At 56.3% G+C, this 20,310-nt stretch overlaps 1 protein-coding gene across 4 annotated transcripts in view; it reads left to right on the forward strand.

Annotated features, from left to right (window-relative positions):
* The window catches only part of Prdm16 (PR/SET domain 16), a 201,374-nt gene that overhangs the window by 175,059 nt on the left and 6,005 nt on the right, over positions 1 to 20,310 (forward strand). For all 4 annotated transcript variants that reach the window (XM_055615206.1, XM_055615207.1, XM_055615208.1 and 1 more), the window contains 7 exons: positions 1,770 to 3,186; positions 5,967 to 6,054; positions 8,583 to 8,752; positions 9,293 to 9,370; positions 14,762 to 14,931; positions 15,052 to 15,226; positions 19,288 to 19,524. In XM_055615206.1, the coding sequence (XP_055471181.1) occupies positions 1,770 to 3,186; positions 5,967 to 6,054; positions 8,583 to 8,752; positions 9,293 to 9,370; positions 14,762 to 14,931; positions 15,052 to 15,226; positions 19,288 to 19,524 (2,335 nt within the window). The remainder of the gene's footprint in view (positions 1 to 1,769; positions 3,187 to 5,966; positions 6,055 to 8,582; positions 8,753 to 9,292; positions 9,371 to 14,761; positions 14,932 to 15,051; positions 15,227 to 19,287; positions 19,525 to 20,310) is intronic.

Genomic DNA, 20,310 nt, shown 5'->3' on the forward strand with positions numbered 1-20,310 from the left:
CACGCCTGTGTTAGATAATATGAAAGAAATGCCAGCTGCACCACTGTGTGCGTCTCAGAGAGCATGGAGTGTGCTTAAGGGATGTAGGAGGCTGGGGGAGGGGGCTACAACCCAGGGCAGGGGACTCGAATGAGGTGGCCCTCCAAGGCTCTAACTCCCAGGGACCAGCACCAGCCACAGATAAGCACGCTCTGTGCCTGCCTGCCAAGTGAGCCCTGGTGGACACCCCAAATCCTCCCTCGCTGGGCAGAGGCTGAGATGACGTATTTCTAATTGGGGAGTTCTAGTGTGCAGGTGTGTACAGAGCAAAGAGACAGGGAGAAAGGGTGCTACAGAGGCAGTCTCACGAATGCTTTTCATAAAGGGAATCTTTGAAGCAGGAAATGTGCGTGTGTGAGAGAGTGTGTAATGGGCTGGCAAGTTGATGCTATTACTTCACACACAGTGTGTGTGTGTGTGTGTGTGTGAGTGTGTGTGCATGCGTGCACATGTGTGTCTGTGTTCATGCACACCTACACACATATCCAGAGGGCAAGGGCACCCCTTCCCAGGGTCCCTTCCTGTTCTGGAGGTTCATCGGCTCTGCTCCTCATAACCAGCATGACATAGCTGCCAGGACTTCCTCCCATTCCCGAAACGGCCACGTTCTTTGGATGGCTCTGCGCTGGCTGGCAGCCGCTCTCAGTACCCAGGACCCACCCTTCCTGGGGCCTGCCCGGTGTCTCTGTAACCCCATACCACAGAGCCCCCTGCCTGGGATGAGTAATGGGTCGGAACCAAAGGCCTCTCTGCCCCAGAAGCCCCTGAGTGTGGGGCTTGCTTATGATGGCAGCGGGTGATATCTGGGTGCCACCAGGGTCCTCTGGGGGCCCAAGAACACAACCAGGGTCTCGGGTTCCTTGTCTGGTCTGCCGAGGTAACCTGATCTTGAGATCTGCCTTGAGGTTCCCTGTGAACAACCAGGTGTTATATGTTAAAAATAACCAGGGAAGGTTATTTATAGACCACCTAAATGTGGTGCCTCCTCACTGAACAGTATCCCAAAAAGGGAAGATTTGATTAAATGAAGCAAAATTTGTCTCCTTTCAGCCAGAAGACGCCCTGCCATGACGACCAGGAGGGCAGGGGCTTCGTATAAATAGATCTTGAGCTTCAAATGGTGATAGTCTCAGAGGAAAAGCACAGCAGATGAGTGGCAGATCGTGATTTGTTGAGGGCAGAAGAGCAAGAGACAGGCTAGAACCACTGTTTCCACCATGCCACAGAGAGCAAACTGCTGTGGGAAGAGTCACAGAGTGACTGTGTGTGTGTGTGTGTGCTTGCGTGTGTGTGTCAGTGTCAGTGTGTGTGTCACTGAGGGGGAAAGATGAGGTAAACAGGGTGTGTGAGGTGTGTAACATACACACGTATACCTCCTCCTTTCTTCACCTTGAGGCAAGTCGTGTGGACATTGTGAGCTAGCCATCTAGTGGCCCCAGGGGGACTCTGCTGCGCTCTGCTCTGCCCTCACCCAGCCTGGACCACAGACAGCCTTCCCTGCAGCTTCCTGAGCTTAGTGTAGGCATTAGTGATACTCCAGGGTGAGAATCGGCAACCAGTAAGGGCGCCAGGCTTCTCACCACAGAAGGCCGAGGCTCCACGGTCCCCCGGGCCAGGACCCCAGGGAGTCCAGGCTGGTCTCTGGAGGCCGGCCTCGAGGAGGGGCACCTGCACCCCAGCCTTCCTCTGTATCTGAGGCTCCTGGGGATCTCACTCTGCGTCTGTTTTAGGCGAGGTCTGCCACAAGTCGTACACGCAGTTCTCCAACCTGTGCCGGCACAAGCGGATGCACGCCGACTGCCGAACGCAGATCAAGTGCAAGGACTGTGGGCAGATGTTCAGCACCACCTCCTCCCTCAACAAGCACCGGCGCTTCTGCGAGGGCAAGAACCATTACACGCCAGGCGGCATCTTCACCCCGGGCCTGCCCCTGACCCCCAGCCCCATGATGGACAAGACGAAACCCTCCCCTGCCCTCAACCATGGGGGCCTAGGCTTCAACGAGTACTTCCCCTCCAGGCCTCATCCTGGGAGCCTGCCCTTCTCGGCCGCCCCTCCGGCCTTCCCCACACTCACTCCAGGCTTCCCAGGCATCTTTCCTCCATCCTTGTACCCACGACCACCTCTGCTACCTCCCACGCCACTGCTTAAGAGCCCCCTGAACCACGCGCAGGACGCCAAGCTCCCCAGCCCGCTGGGAAACCCAGCCCTGCCCCTCGTCTCTGCAGTCAGCAACAGCGGCCAGGGAGCCACAGTGGCCGCAGGGCCAGATGAGAAATTCGACGGCCGCTTGGACGATACGTACGTGGAGAAAGTCAAGACCAGGAGCCCTGACATGTCTGACGGCAGTGACTTTGAGGATATCAACACCACGACGGGGACAGACTTGGACACCACCACGGGCACAGGCTCAGACCTGGACAGCGACGTGGACAGTGACCGAGACAAGGGCAAGGACAAGGGCAAGCCAGCAGAGAGCAAAGCTGAGTATGGGGCTGGCTCAGTGGCCCCGGGGGCCGTGAACAGTGTGGCAGAGGTGCCAGCCTTCTACTCACAGCATTCCTTTTTCCCGCCACCTGAGGAACAACTGCTGACGGCCTCAGGAGCTGCCGGCGACTCCATCAAGGCCATCGCGTCCATCGCGGAGAAGTACTTTGGCCCCGGCTTCATGAGCATGCAGGAGAAGAAGCTGGGCTCGCTCCCCTACCACTCCGTGTTCCCCTTCCAGTTCCTGCCCAACTTCCCCCACTCTCTCTACCCCTTTACGGACCGAGCCCTCGCCCACAATTTGCTGGTCAAGGCTGAGCCAAAGTCACCCCGGGACGCCCTCAAGGTGGGCGGGCCCAGTGCCGAGTGCCCCTTCGACCTCACCACCAAACCAAAAGAGGCCAAACCTGCCCTGCTCACACCCAAGGTCCCCCTGGTCCCCTCATCTGGTGAGGAGCAGCCGCTGGACCTGAGCATCGGCAGCAGAGCCAGGGCGAGCCAGAACGGGGGCAGCCGGGAGCCCCGGAAGAATCACATCTACGGTGACCGGAAGCCGGGGGTCGGCGAGGGGCTGCCTAAGGTGTGCCCGGCGCAGCTGCCCCAACAGCCCTCCCTGCACTACGCCAAGCCCTCGCCCTTCTTCATGGACCCCATTTACAGGTATTAACATGGTCTGCCCTCACTCGCTCTCCCCAGAGGCCCACATCCATGGATCTATCTCCTCCTATTTCCTTCTCTCCTTCTGTTTCTATCTCCTTCTCTCTCAACCTCCTAACTCAAGGTTCCGCTATGCACATTTGCTGGCATTAAAGAAGTGCCTCAGCCCACGAGGGTCCCATGCACCCTCAGGTGGAGTTTTGCGAGGAAGGGCAGGATCCCATCTCCGGGACCTTTGTGGTTCCCTTGCACTGATTACAACTCGGGCATTTTCCAGTCTCCCTCGAGCCTCTCCATCAGACCCTCCAAAGCCTCTCCCCCACCAGCTGTCTTTTCTGGAACAAAATCTCTGCTTCCCACAAAGGCCACTGCGCCCTACTCTACCTTGAGCACTTGTTCTAGCCCCTGCTCTCCTGAGACTGCCCTGGGTCCCCACCCTACCCTAGGGCCACACTAGGCCCTACCGTAGAGCCACACAAGGGGGCCTCTGGTAGCCCAGAGCAAATGATGGGGTTGCTGGTCCCTGGTAGGGTGTATCCTTGCCTCCCAGCTTCTGGTCCACTGCAGGGCAAGTCTGAGTCTACCCTGCTTTATGGAAAGGCATTGAGCCTCCCAAAGAGAAGGGCAGGCTTGGAAAGAAGAGTCAGTTTCCATGTTTGGAGCCCTATGCCTGCCAGCCTATGCCACCTACTTTGCCATGTGAGGGAGTCACAGAGAGGAAGAAGTGAGCAGTCCTAGCAGAGGGTTGTGCATTTGACGCTGATGCTGCTTTGCGGGGCGCATTGTGCACAGGGGTGGCATCCATCAGGAGATGTGCAGGGGCCAGGCCTGTGTACCCACTGCCCATTGAGTTGAGCGTGGTGTACAGGTGGGACGGACCCATAGCTCTGAAGGAGGCAGGAAGGCAAGGAGGATCTCAGGGGATGACGTTGCGAGGCAGACTCAGCAGCTGCCGCACAGACGGTCACCTCCACCCACAGTTGCTCACCCTCCCCGCCCAGACCGTGCTTCTGTTTCCTGTTGGAGTCTGGCTTCGAAGTCCCAGGAAGCAAGAAAGATACCCATCAGGTGTTTCTTAGACAGTGTGCCTACTATAGCTTATGTGGGGGAAAGAGAGGAGGGAGTAGTGGCCAGGACCTCACTGAGACAGAAAGCAAGGGGCCCAAGCTGCACCATGAGCTCCTGCAGACCGTAGGCAGGTACTTGGAGACCAATAGAACCTTCTGTTTAGACTCTGTGACAGAGGGAACTCTACCTAAGCCTCCTCCTGCTCTTTCCTTCTGCCCTGCCTGCCCCTTCTGCCAAGTTGGTTAGACCCTCATATCTTTTTCTGTAAGCTACAAGAACTCCATGCCTAGTCTAAGAGATGAGAATCATGGGAACTGACCCCAGGACCCCAGGCCTCCCTTTCTATTCTTCTCATGATGGCAAAAGGCTAGGCTGAAGGTTTGTCCTTAGAAGCTGAGACCTGTGGCCACCGGAGAGCTGGCTTGGCCCCCGGAGGGCTGGCTTGGCCACCGGAGAGCTGGCTTGGCCACCGGAGAGCTGGCTTGGCCACCGGAGGGCTGGCTTGGCCACCGGAGAGCTGGCTTGGCCACCGGAGGGCTGGCTGGACAAGCCTCTGCAGACAGATGGGTGCGAATGAAACAGCAGCAAAGCACCTCAGTGCAGATGCTCTGCAGAGTCGGTCCAGCCACAGTGGACAAATAAGCGTTTCCAGAATCCCCTCCAGGTGAAAACACAGGGCAGAGGGCAGCCAGACCGTAAGGAAGGTCCTGAGCTGCCACAGGGGAGACCCATGGCTACTCAGCCTGCACCTCCTGTGGTCCTCAGTCCCCTCCTCCTGCTACTTGGGTCCCTTTCTCTGCCAGCGTCCATCCCGAGATGACGGAAAGGCTGAATGTCTGCCATGAGAGACCTCTCCCTGCAGCAAGCAGGCCTGAGTGAAGCCCCGGGCGACAACTCTTGCCAAGAGCCAAGTGCCGTGGTGTTCATTTCACTCCTTCCCAAAGCCTTTTCTAGAGCCACCCCGGTTCTTTGCCTTGACTTCCTCACTGTCCCTGGAACAGGACTCGGGTCCCCCTCGGGAACCCAGAGCTGCTGTCATCCTCCTGTACCCCTCTGGCAGTCTCTTTGCCTCTCCTGCTGTTCTCTGGAAGGCAGGGAAACAAAGACTTCACCTGGTAGAAGGAGAAAAATGAGTCAAGGCCAGGGCCCAGGTGGGATGCAGGTGAGCGACTTGGAAACAGCTTGTTCTGTTCTGGTGTCTTCGGGAGCAAGAGGGGACTTCTCCACCACTAAGACCTGAGACAGGGAATACAGCCTTTGCTGGGAACCATGGGGGCAAAAGAAAGGACCTGGCTGTCAGCTGCACTGCGTGCAGATTTAACAGGTTGTCGCTGGCACTTGAGGAAGATTCTAGAATCCCCAGCAGCCATTGAAGGTTTCCAAAACAGAAATCTGTTTGTCACTCACATTTGTCAGCACAAATAGGCAAAGTGTACTATGCCAGTGACAGCAGGGACAGGGGATTTAGGGTGCAGGCTGCAAGGCCCTGGAGGAACCGCTGAGTAAGGGCAGCTGGGAAAATTGGGGAGTCTGAGCAGGTGAGCAGGTGGGCCTTGCCCCCACTGTCCTGGATGCAGGCCCACTGGAGTTCAGGTAGGAGCTGGCTGGGTAGCCCTGTTGCCACCTCCACGCAGCCTCACGATGGGTCTGGCACAGACATGGCGCTGAGGAACCGTGGCTCCGTGGGGTATGTAACCCTCTGTGTTGCTGTCCAGCAGGGTAGAAAAGCGGAAGGTGACTGACCCTGTGGGAGTCCTGAAAGAGAAGTACCTGCGGCCATCCCCCCTGCTCTTCCACCCCCAGGTAACAGCTGCGGTGGGCATCTGAGGGGGGTGTGGTTAGTGACCCCGTTCAAACAGGCTCTGGGCCTCGGGTTTCTGGCTTCCAAGAGGCAGAGGGGGCGTTCTGTAATCCAGCAGGTCACTGCAGAGCTGGAGAGCAGAGAGAAGGGTGGGCTCTCATAAAGAATTCCCTGGGTCTGCCCAGGGGCCTCTTGCCCTCATGCTTGGGAGGGCCCCAGGCCCCAAGAAGGGGTAGACAGGTGAAAATGGCAAGAGCAGCAGAGTTTCAGACCCAAGGAAAGAGATGCTGAGGCTAGTGTTCCCGGGTGGGTGATGCCTTAGCGTGTTTCAGTGAAAGGACCAGAGAGAGGGAGAGGTGCGGGGGAGTCAGAGCAGAAAGGAGCCTTCCTCAGGACACAGAGGGAAGCCTGGAAATCCTGGCAGTCTGCAGGTGGAGTATAGGCTTCTCCAGCCTGCGAGTGCCCCATCTGTGCCCCCAGCCCACTTGCTCCCTGGGGAAGAGCACAGCCCAGGGTAAAGCCCTCCAAGTGTCCCGTACCCTTGTCTCCATTGCATGAGGCCTGGCCCCTCCTATGAGCTGCAGGCCATGGCCCTTACGCCTCCCTCACCACCAGAGAATCTTCAGGCCAAAAGCCCCGCACAGGGCATTGTTCTTCTCTGAGCTTCCCGCCTTGGGTAGGCCCCAGTCTGTGAAACCTGTGCCCTGGCTGAGTTCACAGCTAAACTTAGAGCCTCCCATTGTTCCACTGGGCCTCGGAGTTTGCTTAATAGCTTCCCCCAATTTTCCCAGGGTCGGCTGGAAAGAGTCGCCAAGCCAGCCAGGCACATCCGGTGTTTGTGTTTGTGCTGGGAGCTCACGGGAATGTCTGATGGGGTAGAGCAGGCCAGGCAGGCAGGACCCACCCCGCCTGGGGAAGAGATGCCTGTGGGGGGCCAGCTGCCCATTGTCCTTTCTGCCCACTGCTCCCATGGGCCTACCTCCTCTGCCTGCCCTATGGCCCAGAGCCAGGATGAAGAGGCAGAGAGGATATGACTTATGGGCACCGATTAAATGGCCTGAGGCTAGGCTGGCTGTCACTCAGAAATCCTGGCAACCACGGACAGAAGGTTTCCACAAAGTGGACATCACTTCTAGGCAGGGACGCTAACTAAGCCATACCCTCTGATGCCCAGCCCCATCGTCCCCCAGTCCTTCTGGGCCTGAGACTTTACAGGGTGCAGACAGAGCGGCCCTGCCCCAAAGCAGGCCCTTAGCAGGCCTGGGAGCCTCAGGAAGTCCCCATGTTCTCAGGCCATCGCTAAGACCTATGGGGAGGTAGGCAGTTATCTCGGTGCCAAGGACTCCGTGTCACCCTGAGCACCTGTCTTTCAGGCTTTGGAAAAGACTCTAGAGGGGCTGGTGGCAGCCTCGAGAGAAAGGCACCAGTGAGCATGGGCTGCAAAGGGCGGGCCTGGCCTCTTCTGAAAGGGTCGTGTGTTGGTCCCATCTCGACGGGGCAAAGCCCGGATCTCTGCAGCCTGTGCACAGATGCCCAGCGGCCAAGAGAAGCCTCACCATTGTGGCTGGGCATGGTGTCCACTCACCAGCTGCTTTCTACGGGTTTCTGTTCCCTGCTGGCTTTTCCCCAGATACCAAATGTCTCCACCACTGTGTTATGAGGCTTCCAACTAGCAGTAGCACAAAGCCCTCTGTTCCCTGATGTCAGTGCCCAGCAAACAGCCCATAAAGATGCTTTGGGCATTCCAACAAGGTGCCAAGGGCTGGGTGGCTGGAGTCACGTGCCGTGCTGCCTTTGTTCATCCACAGGCAGTTGGGTCCCAGATTCTGACATCTGTGAACAAGCGCCTAACACTAAGCAATAAACACTCCCCAGAGGCAGCTGGCCGTGAACAAGGAGCCTCCGTGGGGTCTCACCCATGCTCTGTGGTTGATGGCGGTGGGTCAACATCTAGGCCATTTTTCCCAACATCCGCAGTGTCTTCATCTGTGCCTGTCCCACATCTGTCTCCCTTTGCCTACCCTCCTTACACCAGCCATCTCTGTGGTCTGCCAGACAAACACCGATATCCGGGACAGATGTTTAGCAGAGGCATGTTAGTGCCTCCTGAGGACCAGGCCAGCAGGACACCTTCTAAGGACTTGTAGCAGGGGCCAGGAAGTTGTTCCGTGTGTTCCTTTAACTCCTCTATTCTATTGGCCCTTGCCTCAGCCTCCCTTGGCCCATAGGACAGGAGGAAAAGGTACAGCTCCATGGTCAGTGCCCCTGTTAGCCAAGCCTTACGCCTCAATGGAGCCTGCGTAGCCTGGAGTTCTCATCCAATCCTGTCTCCTAGGTCGAAAGAACCACTCCAGATAACCCCAGACAATAGCTTTGGTTCTACGGTCGGGGCAGAGTAAGCTCTGGCCCTGGTCCCAGTGGCTGTCTGAGGGTTACTAAGATGGTTAGCCACAAGGCCCCCAGGTGTGCGCTCTCTGAGGACAGGTGACAGCTGTGCCATCATTGATCTCTGTCCTCCCCATGCCTGCAGATGTCAGCCATAGAAACCATGACAGAGAAGCTGGAGAGCTTTGCAGCCATGAAGGCCGACTCAGGCAGCTCCCTGCAGCCCCTGCCTCACCACCCCTTCAACTTCCGGTCCCCACCCCCAACGCTCTCGGATCCCATCCTCAGGAAGGGCAAGGAGAGGTACACGTGCAGGTAAGGCACCGCATGGCCCTCGGGTGCTGGTGGGAAGGGCCACACACACCGTGGCTGTGAACCCGCCTCTGGAAAAGCCCAGAGTTGCTGGTTAAACAGCCTGCTGTCTCCTGGACATCACGTTCTGCACATGGGTAGGCTTCAAAAACCATCTTCTGTGCTGTGCCATCTGAGTCCAACATTGCAACTTAGCTGAGTTCAGAGGTCAGAGGAGAGAGCCAGCCAGAATTCAGCCAGAGCGCCAAGGAAGGGTGGTGAGCCCAGGGCTGCAGTTTCTGTAGCTGGTCAGGGGTGGGGAGGATGTGTTCCCAGGCTCTCGGGCTGACCGCAGCCATGATGGCCCCAGACTGAGGCACTGATGTTGGTCCCTCTGCTCTGAGCCTGGGGGCTCGGGGCAAAGAGGAGATTATAAAGCAGGGTGCCAGCATGACAGACAGCCCCTGCCCTAGGTGTAAGGCCTCTGAGGTGGGCTCTGGATGAAGAGAAATCTGGAAAAGGGCAATGTGGACCATCCTAATGTCTTTCCCACCTCACCCCCAGGTACTGTGGCAAGATCTTCCCCAGGTCTGCAAATCTCACAAGACATCTGAGGACGCACACCGGGGAACAACCATACAGGTAGGGGCCACAGAGTGTTAGTAACAGAGGGTTTTCCCTGCCTGCCTCCATAGGCCCTTAGTTCCCTGCATTCAGATACGTCCACAGGGCTGTGGGCACCGGAAGACAGTGGACAGGAGCCAGAGATCTGCCTCTGTCTCCTGGCCCACCACCTTCCAGCCTACTGTAAGGATAAGGCAGGCCCAGGAGATTTACTGAAGGCTCCTTCCATGCTCCCAGGAGAGCGTGTGAGAGAACCTGTCTCCTCCTACAGCGGAAGTGTCAACCAGGCCAGGCAATCAGAACCAGGGAGGGTATGACTTGAAGCCGGTGTCTCCACAGGCCTCTGGGAGAACCTTAGCCAGCCAGTCTTGTCCCTGTCGTGTTGACAATAAAATGGAGAGTACCCTCGATTCCCTGAGCGGGCAAGTGTCCACATGTCGCACGGTAGCTTGGGGTTTGTCACTGAGTGACATGGGGCAGCCTCCCAGTGGACCTTTGTATCCCTACTTCAAAAATGAGGCCCTACAGCTAGACATGTCCCAAGGTTCTCCAAGGGTTGGGACCGATGGCCACTTTTGCCAACTCTTCTGGTTCTGGGTCCCTGTCATCTTTGTCCTTGAGTCTTTGTTTTTTGCACAAGAAGGGCTGAGAATGATGGTTTTTTTTCTTATCCCGTGCTCCTGGTCAGGGAGTAGGCCTTTTTAAACAGAACTCAGGCAATTGTCACCCTGAGACAAACAGGGAAATGGCCACTTCTCTGCCAGGACCAGTTTAGCAACACGTTCTGGGGTGTGTCTGGCTGGCGGAGGCTTTGGGAAAGAGTCTGGCTTGGTTTTAGAGCGATGGCATCTGACTCCTGTGCTGTGCCCATGTAGAGCTGTGTCACCAGGAAATAGCCACATGATGACAGAGCCCTGCCGACTCACCTGTGTGCCCTTCCCTGCGGAAGGGGTCCCATGTGGGTGTGCGTGGGGTGTGAGCCCTGCAGCCATGGGCCCAAATCTGTACTCGCAGGGTCAACGACAGCTCTTTCTAGTTCTGCGTCCTGTGCCCGCAGCCCTCCCTGACACGCAGCCCCCCTTGTCTGCTCTCTGAAAATAGTGACTTACAACTTAACAAAGGCAAGCAACAGAAAGATTTATTTGGTCTGGTCCTCGCCCAGAAAACGAGCCCTGTGTTTTTTCTGTAATGAGAGCCGACTCCTGGACAGCAAGTCATGCTAAGGGCCCCCAGAGGGTAGGGGCCGTGTTTATAGAAGAATTTAATTATCATTGATTTCTTTTGCTCTCTCCAATCTGAGAGTTTCGACTTTGGTAACAATAATTGCTTTGCAAGTTTGTGTTGCAAATCCTGGCTTTATCTGGCTGGAGGCCTCCGCCGGGGGGGGGGGGGGGGGAAGCGTGCGGCGAGCCTCCCGACACTGCTGGGGACCTTGGACTCTCTCTGATAGCTGGAAGGCGTTTAAGTCGGAACTGGAGAATGTGTAGCCCATCCTAGAAGTCCACTGCCCAGGGCACAGGCCTGCCAAGGATGCTTGGCCCCTACCCAGCTGTGACGCCCACCTCAGTGTCAGCACACGTGTGTGTGGTCACTGTGTGTGCACATTTGTGTGCCCTGTGGGGTGTGTGTTCAGGGAACCTCCAAAAACAGAACAAAACAAAAGACTAAGAGGGTTGCCTTGAGTGACCAGGAAGCTGTCGGAAATTTCTCTGTTTTACCCATGTCTCTGTGTCCTGATGACGTGGGGTGGCCTCTGCTTGCCCCAGGGGCAGCTCTCCCACATTCCAGCCAGATACAGTCCTTAGCTTCTCCTGGCTTTGGAATCTTTGCCTGAAGTTGGAGAACACACACCTAATGACAGTGTTATGTCCTAAAACTCCAGCTTGTAGGTTTTACGGAACTTGGGCTGCAGAGGTAGAAAGATCTGGTCAGCTGCAGCAGGGGAAGATGGCCTTGAAGGCATGGGATCCTGCATTCAGATCACAGGCCCCCACAGAAAAGCTGAGCGTGGCAGTGTCCCCCTGTAATCCCAGTGCCAGCTGGGCAGAGACAGGAGGATCCCTGGAATTTTCCAGCCAGTCAGTCTAGTCAAGCCAGTAAGTTCCAGGCCTGTGAGAGATCCTCAAAAATAAGGTAGAAAGCAATAATAGAAGACAGCCTATGGTCTCCTCACAAACGGGCACATACATGCATATATATTTGCATAACACACACCAGCACACGCACATGAACATTTGTACACATATGTGCTCACATACATAGACGTTTTTAATTAAAAATTTAAAGGGGAAAATTACGAATTAAGGATGAAGGGACAGTACCCCCAGCACACCTTCCAGCTTCGAGGTAGAGGCTCTCCCCGCTGTCGGGAGAGCCTGCATCGTGCGGGGATGCAAGTGTTCTCCTGAGCAGGTCTGTGACTCCTGCGTCAGGGATGAGCACCTACAGTGTGGAAGCTGTGCTGCCTTTGTCTCCTCCTCCCCAGCTCCTGCTGCCTTCATCCCCTCCCCAGCTCCTGCTCTATGTCCTGAGTTTTAAAAGCTGACATGGTGTCCAGTGGGGGCGACAGGTGGCTCCTGCAAGTCTTCTTTTCTGTTTACTTTTACCCTTAGAACACTTTTAATCCTCTGCTTTCTTTGTCTATCCTCACCCATGCAATGATGGAGCTGTGCTGGCTGGTGGTGCTCCTGGGGCTCACGGAAGACACTGCTGCACAGTGGCTGAGGGGCCTGATTTTGCCCTCTCCTGCCTTGTGCACCCCTCACTACTCTGGACCTGCCACAGGCTTGGTCACAAGCAAGGTCCTCCCAACGCTCTCTGCTGGGCCACCCGTGCCCTCTCCTTTCTGTGAGCACAATGGTGTGTTGCTTTATGCGGCACAGCTGTAAATTTCCCAGCTGCTTGTCAGCTTCCTCACAGAGCAGGGCCCAGCTGCCGGCTGAATCTGCTCCCTCACGGCCCTGGGCTCTCTGCTCCCCTAGATTTCAGGTGGACGTCTCTGCCTGGGCCATTTATTTAAATCAGAACAAGGAGAGGCTGTATTCAGCACCCTCAAGCAGATGGACGCTGCGGACTGTCCTGGCTCCAGAGTCTGCGCACAGGAGCTCTACCCCCTCCCCCCTCCCACTCCCCGCACCCCACTTCATTCCAGCTCCCATGCTTAGGAGCTATGCCAGAGTGTGGGGGTGGGGTGGGGGTGTCAAAGGGTCTCTATTTCCTGAGGAGCCTAAACAGAAAGAAAGAAAAAGTAAGAAAAAGAAAGAGAAAGAAAGAAAAGAAGAAGAAAGAAGGAAGGAAAGAAAGAGAGAGAAAGAAAGGAAGGAAAGGAAGGAAAGAAGGAAGGAAGGAAGGAAGGAAGGAAGGAAGGAAGGAAGGAAGGAAGGAAGGAAGGAAGGAAGGAAAGGAACTGTATGAATGTGCTTCAAGTGGACAGGCAGGCTTGGGCTGGCTGGCTGACCTGTAGTCTACAGAGAACTCTCATGCCCAGCCCCACTGGCAGCTTAACCTTGGCTTTACACTGCAGATGCAAATAAAATGGTTCCCTTCCTGAGCAGTCGCCCCCACCAAAGAGTAGGAAGACCTGGGCCTGGCTCCTTCAAGGTGTCTGTGTTTTAGGGTGTGAGAGGTGAGAGTCCTTCTAAAACGTTGCATCCATAGGGGCTGCAGATCATACAGGAGGAGGCCTGTGCTTACTCAGGCTAGGAAAACCAGCAGTGACACCTCCAGAGCATGCTCTGCAGGTGGTCACATGAGTCCCCGGCTGTGGGAGGAAAGGTTGTGACCAAGGACACCCATGTGCCCTGGAGGCCATTCAGGACTACCTAAGCAGAGGCCCAGACCTGGGCCAAAAAGGCAGTGAGGTAGTTAAAAGTACAAAAGGAGCCAAGGGGAGCCTGGGCTCAGATGAGGCTGGAGGCTGCAGTACTGAGGAAGGGAACCATGAAGGGTAACAAGAGCTCAAGGCTGGGAATTGTGGCCAAGCCTGAAAGAAGATCCTGGGCGGGGGTGGGGGTTGGGGTGGGGGCTCGCATCAGCCCCCCCCCTTTTACCAGGTATCCAGAGGCCTTGCAGGCCCTGAGAGTCCAAGGGCGAAGTTAATAACTGCAACCCGGAGGGTTCTGGACTCAGCAGGGACACCCTGCAGAAGAACATGGCCATGTCCTCCAGACACCCTGGGCAGGCCCACGTAGACCTCCAGTGTCAATCTCTGGGCCTGGCCCTCCTGTACCTGACAGTGCAATGGCCCTCCTGGCCGTGTCCCTGGTGTCCTCTCAGGCACGTACTCAGCCACATGACAAAGGCTCGTGACCAGCGTACCAGGCTGGAGCAGGCCACCAGCTCTGAATTGCAGTGGGGTAGGCCCCTAGGAATGCAGAGCTGCTGTGTTTGGAACAGTGGGTGGGGAAAGGCCCCGCCTTTGCCCTCGCTGAGGCTGACATCGCAGCCTGCTTCGCGGCACTGGCACTGGAAGCTTGCGTATTGCAGTCGCCTGCCTGGCTGGACTCGCTTCCCAAACAGGAAAGTACACCATCAGGCAAACGTGGTCCTAAAGTGCCGTGTGCCTCCAAGATCCAGAGAAGCACTCACAAGGCATTCTGAAGTCTGCCGCCCACTGCCAGGCGCATGGCTCATACGCCTGAACACACGCATGCACACACCTACGCACAATCTAAAACACCAAAGCGTGGACTCGGAGTCCCTGCTGCAGGGCCTGCTGTGTGCACAGGCCCTCGGAGAAGGCCTCTTGCAGGCTGTGCTCTCCTCTGCTGCCAGGCGTCACGCCATGCCTGGAGGGCATCCACACAGCGACGTCCCTCACTGCCCACAGCTTCTAACTGCACCACGCTTTCTGATACACTGCGTGCTGAGTGCTAGCATTTTCTTTTTTTTTTCTGATTTCTGAGTGTGTGGTCCATGACACTAGTGAGGCCCATGACAATAACCTGAGCACACAGGAGCTGGTGGTGCCTTGAAGGCTCAACGTGGCTCCCAGATGGCCTCAGCATCAAGGCCACGAGGCCAAAAGCCCCCACCTAGCCTTCAGGCCTATTAAGAGCATTCAGTAGTCACCCTGAGTCCCCAAGTGAGATGGGAGCCAGAGCCTGGCTTTCCTGCCAGAGAAGGTAACCAGCTGGAATAGCGCTCTGCTTTTCATGGCTCAAGGCTGCCCCCTCGAGGCTGCCTAGCAAATGTCACCTCACACTGTATCTCAGCACCTCACTCCCTCCACCAGCTCAGGGACAATTTAAACAGGGCCTAGAGACATCGACCTTGGGACATGTGTGGTCTCTCCCACTGGGTAGCCAGATGGTCTCGGGGGCCCCACAGCTGCCGTGGAGACAGCGGTCCGGCCCTCTCCCACCACATGCGATCTCGTCTCCTCTGAGGCAAGGTGCGCCTGTTTTCCAGGTGCAAGTACTGTGACCGGTCATTCAGCATCTCCTCCAACCTGCAGCGGCACGTGAGGAACATCCACAACAAGGAGAAGCCGTTCAAGTGCCACCTGTGCAACCGCTGCTTCGGGCAGCAGACCAACCTGGACCGGCACCTGAAGAAGCACGAGCATGAGGGCGCGCCAGGTGAGTGGGACGTGGGGCGTGGCGGAGGAGGGGCCACGGGCAGCTCTCTAAGAAACGGTTCCCTGAGGCCCTGGAGGCCGGGTGCACCCGGGAATGTCCCTGACACTCGCCCATCCACAGTGAGCCAGCACTCCGGGGTGCTCACGAACCACCTGGGCACCAGCGCCTCCTCCCCCACGTCCGAGTCTGACAACCACGCACTTTTAGATGAGAAGGAAGATTCCTACTTCTCCGAGATCCGAAACTTCATTGCCAACAGCGAGATGAACCAGGCCTCTGCTCGGATTGACAAAAGGTAAGAAACTAGCCAGCCCGGGGAAGGTCTAGACTACTGCTCCGGCGCCCTTGCCCGAGAAGCATATCCCCACCCCTGGATCAGGCACGAGGCCCCAGGGAGGAGGTGCCAGTCTTTGTTGCTAGAAACAGGAAGAGTCCTCCTTGCCAGCCTCCACGTGGGCATACCTTCTCATCCTAAGGGAGGATGAGAACTAGCACCTTGTGAGATAATGACCATTTGCACTCAGATGCCAGCGCAGGGCCGAGTGGCAACCCCACTGTGTGTTTAATCCAGGCACTCATTTTCAGACAAGAGTATTGTCCCATGACACACACACACAAGAAAGACAGAGACAGAGAGAGGCAGAGACAGAGAGAGGAGACTGCAGAATTCAGCCAGGTTATGGAGGTGTTCTCTGAAACTTCATATCCCAGCTTTACCTGGGGGTCTCCCTTCTGCAAGGACCTCCCCCCGTACACCAGAGAAGTCATTGAGAAACAGAAGTTCTGTAAGAGAACCGGAGGCCCATGGAAGTGGAGTGCCTCGCTATAGCCCCAAACTGGCCCAGAACCTAGAGCCAGGACTCAGCCTCTATCACATGAGCCATCCTGGGTCAGAGCTCTGTGCCCAGCTTGCTCCCGTCCATTTTGAGGAAGTGAGGGGTCCCCAGGGTCTTGTTCCCTCAGTAACCTGTCCGCAGCTCTAAGGCAGGCTGCCTCTTCCTTGTCGCCGGTGCTTTGGGGAGACCGTCAGGGATGGTGCCCTGAGCTCTGTTTTTGCTCAAGCCTGTGGTCTTGCTGGGGATCCCTGATGGTGCCACAGAGCTCAGGCCACAGCCCGAGTGCCCTGACATGCCCACCCTGGCTTTAAGCACAGTGCTCTGAAAGGAACCTGGCCCTGCCGGCCGTTTGATGATCCCTTTCGGAGCAAGCTGTGTGTGTGTGGGGGGGGGTGCCTCCACAGCAGGCCTTCCCCGGCCCACAGAGAGCCAGAGAACACATTGCTGCCAGAGACTAGCTCAAAGCGTGGCTTCCTCAGGCCCCCAGGAAGAACCACTCAAAGAACAATAAAGACTGGACCAGTGCCAGGTGTGGCTGGGCTGCCAGGGCCTGGGCACCCAGAAGGCTGCAAGACTCCCATGCTCTGAGCTATAGCAGCAGGCCAGAGGACCCATACCATGGCTCAGCAGCACAAGAGGCATTTGTGGAAGGCAGAGGAGAAGCTGCACACACACACACACAACCCTAACCACATCATGAGTACCTGACAGAGCTCCCAGCAACTCTTCTCTCATAATCAACGCTGCTGGCAACAGAGATGGGCCTGGACGAGGCCCACCCCCTTCCAAACCCACCCCATTTTGTTGAAGTGAGGCCTCCAAGGTCCATCCAGCTTTTTCCTGAGGCAAAGGAAGGTTCCCTGTGTCACCACTGCTGTCATGAGAGCAAGCCATTGTGAGGTTGCCGTTACTTGGAAATCTGGTGGGGAGGAGAGCAGACATAGCTGGGGCTGGTAGTCATATTATCCTGGCATCTTTCACTGTTTAGTCCTTCAGTGATCGGTGAGAGCCTAGTGCCTGCCAGGCCGAGCCAAAGGAATGTCCATGTGCAGAACTGTGTCCCCAGAGATCACCCAGGAAATCCTAACCCCATGTCTCAGATGGTGACTAGAGTCAGGGTCTCTCTGAAGGTGACAGAGCTATAGCAAAGTCCTACTGGATGGTGAGGATACTTCCACAAATGGGCACACAGGTACACACACCACACACAGCATGAGAAGATAAAGGTGGACTGTGGACACACCAGGTTCTCCCTCAGAGCCCTCAGGAACCAGCTGGGCTGCATCTTGACCTCGGACTTTTACTTCCCTGTGTCTGGGGCTGTCCATTCCTGCTGCTGTGAGCCATGTCAATCAGGATGCTAGCGCACCTGTCAAGGACAGATTTCCCATCCCCACCAGAGAAGCTGCCCTCCTACCACAAGCTGAGACCGGCCTGCCAGGGCCCGGCTGTCCCTGCTGGACCACATATGCTAGAGGGTGGGCATGCGAGGAGAGAGAACGTGGTCTCTGCTCCCGAGTAGCAGGGTTCCTCTAGCCTGGCCAAAGACCAGGCAGCAGGTGAAGCTTGCCCTCACCAGACACCTGGTGAGAGTGACCGAGGGCCAGGCTGGGCTCTCTGCCCACACTTTCTCTTTCTGTCTTCAGAACTGTAAGGACTGAATTCTCTCATACTGCAACTACGGGGTGACAGGATCCAGACCCCACCTGGCCTAGAGCTTTCAGTGCCAGGAGATAAACCTGACATATTCTTGGCCAGCCCCCAACACAGGTGACGTAGAAGCCAAGGACATAGGGAGCTCCGTCAAACCTGTCAGAATTCTATCTGGCCTGGAAGGCCTGGCAGGAGGCAGTGTCATGGGTGGGATCTATGGGGCACTGCAGTAAAATCTTCCCAGTTCAGTTCCACCTGGACAACCACAGTCTTTGCCACTAAGATGCCATGTTCAGTGAAAAAGACCAAACAGACCTCTCCCCCAAGACCACAGGCACTGCCCATCAGACCCCGAGAGCTGAGTGAAAGTGAAGAGCAGGAAGAGCAGAGGACTCAAGATGTGGAATCCAAGAACTGTTTGTTTCACTGTGTCCTTTGCCGGAGTGAATCCTGCCAAGATAGCCGCAGCTCCTGGCACACTGATTATAGCCATTGAATTGAACATGAGCCAAACTGGTGGTGCTCTTTGAAGGAAATGGATCTCACTCACCCTCCTTAGTAAGGAAACAAAGCAGGAAAGTCTTGCCTGGGGTCAGGACTCCTGCTGATCCTGCAGAGGACTGGCGTTGGCTTCTATCAGCTGTCGCTCCAGCCCCAGGAGGCTCGGTGGCCTCCTTACTCCAGCTCTGGGAGACTCAGTGGCCTCCTTTGACATCTTGAGCACCCACATGCATGTGCACACACAGGCACACACAAACATGCAAAAAGATTGTTTTAGAAAATGTAAGTCTTGCCCAGAGGACTGGGGCATGTCTCAGTTGGTAAGTGTTTACTGTGTGAGCCTGTAGGTCTGAGTTCAAGCCTCAAAAATCCATGTTTACAAAAGAGACAGAGTGAGCATAGTATAACAAACACCCCATATTCCCAATGCTGGTGATGCAGGGTCAGATAGGCCTGGGGCTTGCTGGCCACAGTCGAGCCAAATGGGTGAGGCCAGGCCAATGGGAAACCCTCACAGTGGATAGCGACTGAGGAGGACATGGGTAGTTGAACTCTGTCCTCTGTGCACACACACACACACGATTGCACCCATACACACGAGGGGTGTGTGTGTGTGTGTGTGTGTGTGTGTGTGTCTGTGTGTCTGTGTGTCTGTGTGTGTGTGTGTGTGTGTGTGTGTGAAAGACTGAGACAGACAGACTGACAGACCAACCAACAGACCCCTAGGACAGAGGACCAAGGACGGAGAGAGACTGAGTGTCTGAGAGCTGCCTAGGCTGCAGAGACCCTAGGAGCTGTGAGTCAGAGCCTAGGCTGCAAGCTGGGACCAACATTCCCCAATGCCAGCCCACCCTGGCAGTGCATCCTGGTAGCAGGGGCCTTCACTCCCAGGCTCTGCAACCGAGGATTCTCATGGCCGGCTGGGAGGTGTACGCACAGATGCAAATCCCAGCATCCAGGGCAGGAAGGGATCAGAACACTTCCCGTGACAGTGTCCTCAGGGTATCCTTGGCACAGCATCTGCCTCAGCACCAGCACAGGACCCTTCCTCTCCAGGCCTGTTTGAAGCTTCTTCCCTAACACCTATGTTGCTCACTGGTCTCCCAAATGGCCTGGTATCTACTCCTCAGGGCCCTACCCTGAACTCCATCCCTCCCTCATGGTGCTTCCATCTCTTCTCTATTTTCCTACTTTCTCCATCATTCTCAATCCTCAGGGACTGAGGAAGTGGGCCATTGCCTTTGAACCTGTAACTCCATCTTTAGTGGCCACAGCCGGGAAGGCAAAGGGGGATAGCCACCTTTAGAGATATGCAGTAAGGAGAAAGACCCCTAAACACAGCCAATTTCCTCACTTGTCATTTCAGGCCTGAGATCCAAGACCTGGACAGCAGCACCCCATGTCCAGGCTCAGCCAGTGCAAAGCCGGAAGATGTAGAGGAGGAGGAAGAGGAGGAGATGGAGGAAGAGGATGATGACAGCTTAGCCGGGAAGTCGCAGGAGGACGCAGTGTCCCCTACACCTGAGCCCCAAGGAGTCTATGAAGATGAAGAGGATGAGGAACCAGCCAACTCCCTGACCATGGGCTTTGACCATACCCGAAGGTGGGGTGGTGAAGTGCCAGGGTGTGGGCCGGGTGGGAGGGCCTGAATACAAGGTGGTCATTCAGGAGGCGCTTCCTCCAACCGGCCTCACCACTGCCCAGCAAGTGCTGCTACCTCAGGGATTCAGAGCTAGGGTGATGCTAGCCAGAGTCCAGGGCCCTGGGTCTGCTTCCAGAAGCTTGGAGTGGGGAAAAGGAGGGGCCAGCTGTGCTCTGCTGAGCCTGAATCAGAGTTCTTGGCTCTGCCATAGTCATTTGTATCCACCTGGGGCAGCAGGGTCCAGCCTCTGGTAGGGCTGTGGCCTAGCACCCATGACTTTAGAAGTTGGGCAGGCACAGCCATTTCTTCGTGCCCTAACTGTTCACCAGTTACCTTCAGCAATGGGTGATACTACCAGCATTTGAAATGCCCTGGGCTGGCCCTCTGGAGCCAGCATTTCTTCCCCAGCCCCTTGGTCCTGGGGGTGGGTAGGGTAGCCAGGGCCCTTCCAAAGTGGCCCAGAGCCTCAGAAAAGTAAAGCCTCCTTCCCAGCCCCATACCCTAAGACCAGATTGCCTGCTGCCTGTGATATGTGCGCGCACTCACCTTCCTGCTCTCTGTCCACTTGCCTACGTCTGTGTGGCTTCCATATAGGTGTCTGTGTGTCAGTGTGTCTGTCTCCTTGTGCATGTGCCTCGTGGAACCCTGCGGCATGCATGCAGGCACGGGGAACAGCCAGGACGCGCTAGAGAGATGCCACCGGTGGCCAAAGAGCTGACCCCAGGCCTCTCCCTGGTCCTTGGTGCA

The sequence above is a fragment of the Psammomys obesus genome, unplaced genomic scaffold (genome assembly GCF_907164565.1).
Source record: "Psammomys obesus unplaced genomic scaffold, mPsaObe1.curated_primary_1811, whole genome shotgun sequence".
Lineage (NCBI taxonomy): Eukaryota > Metazoa > Chordata > Mammalia > Rodentia > Muridae > Psammomys > Psammomys obesus.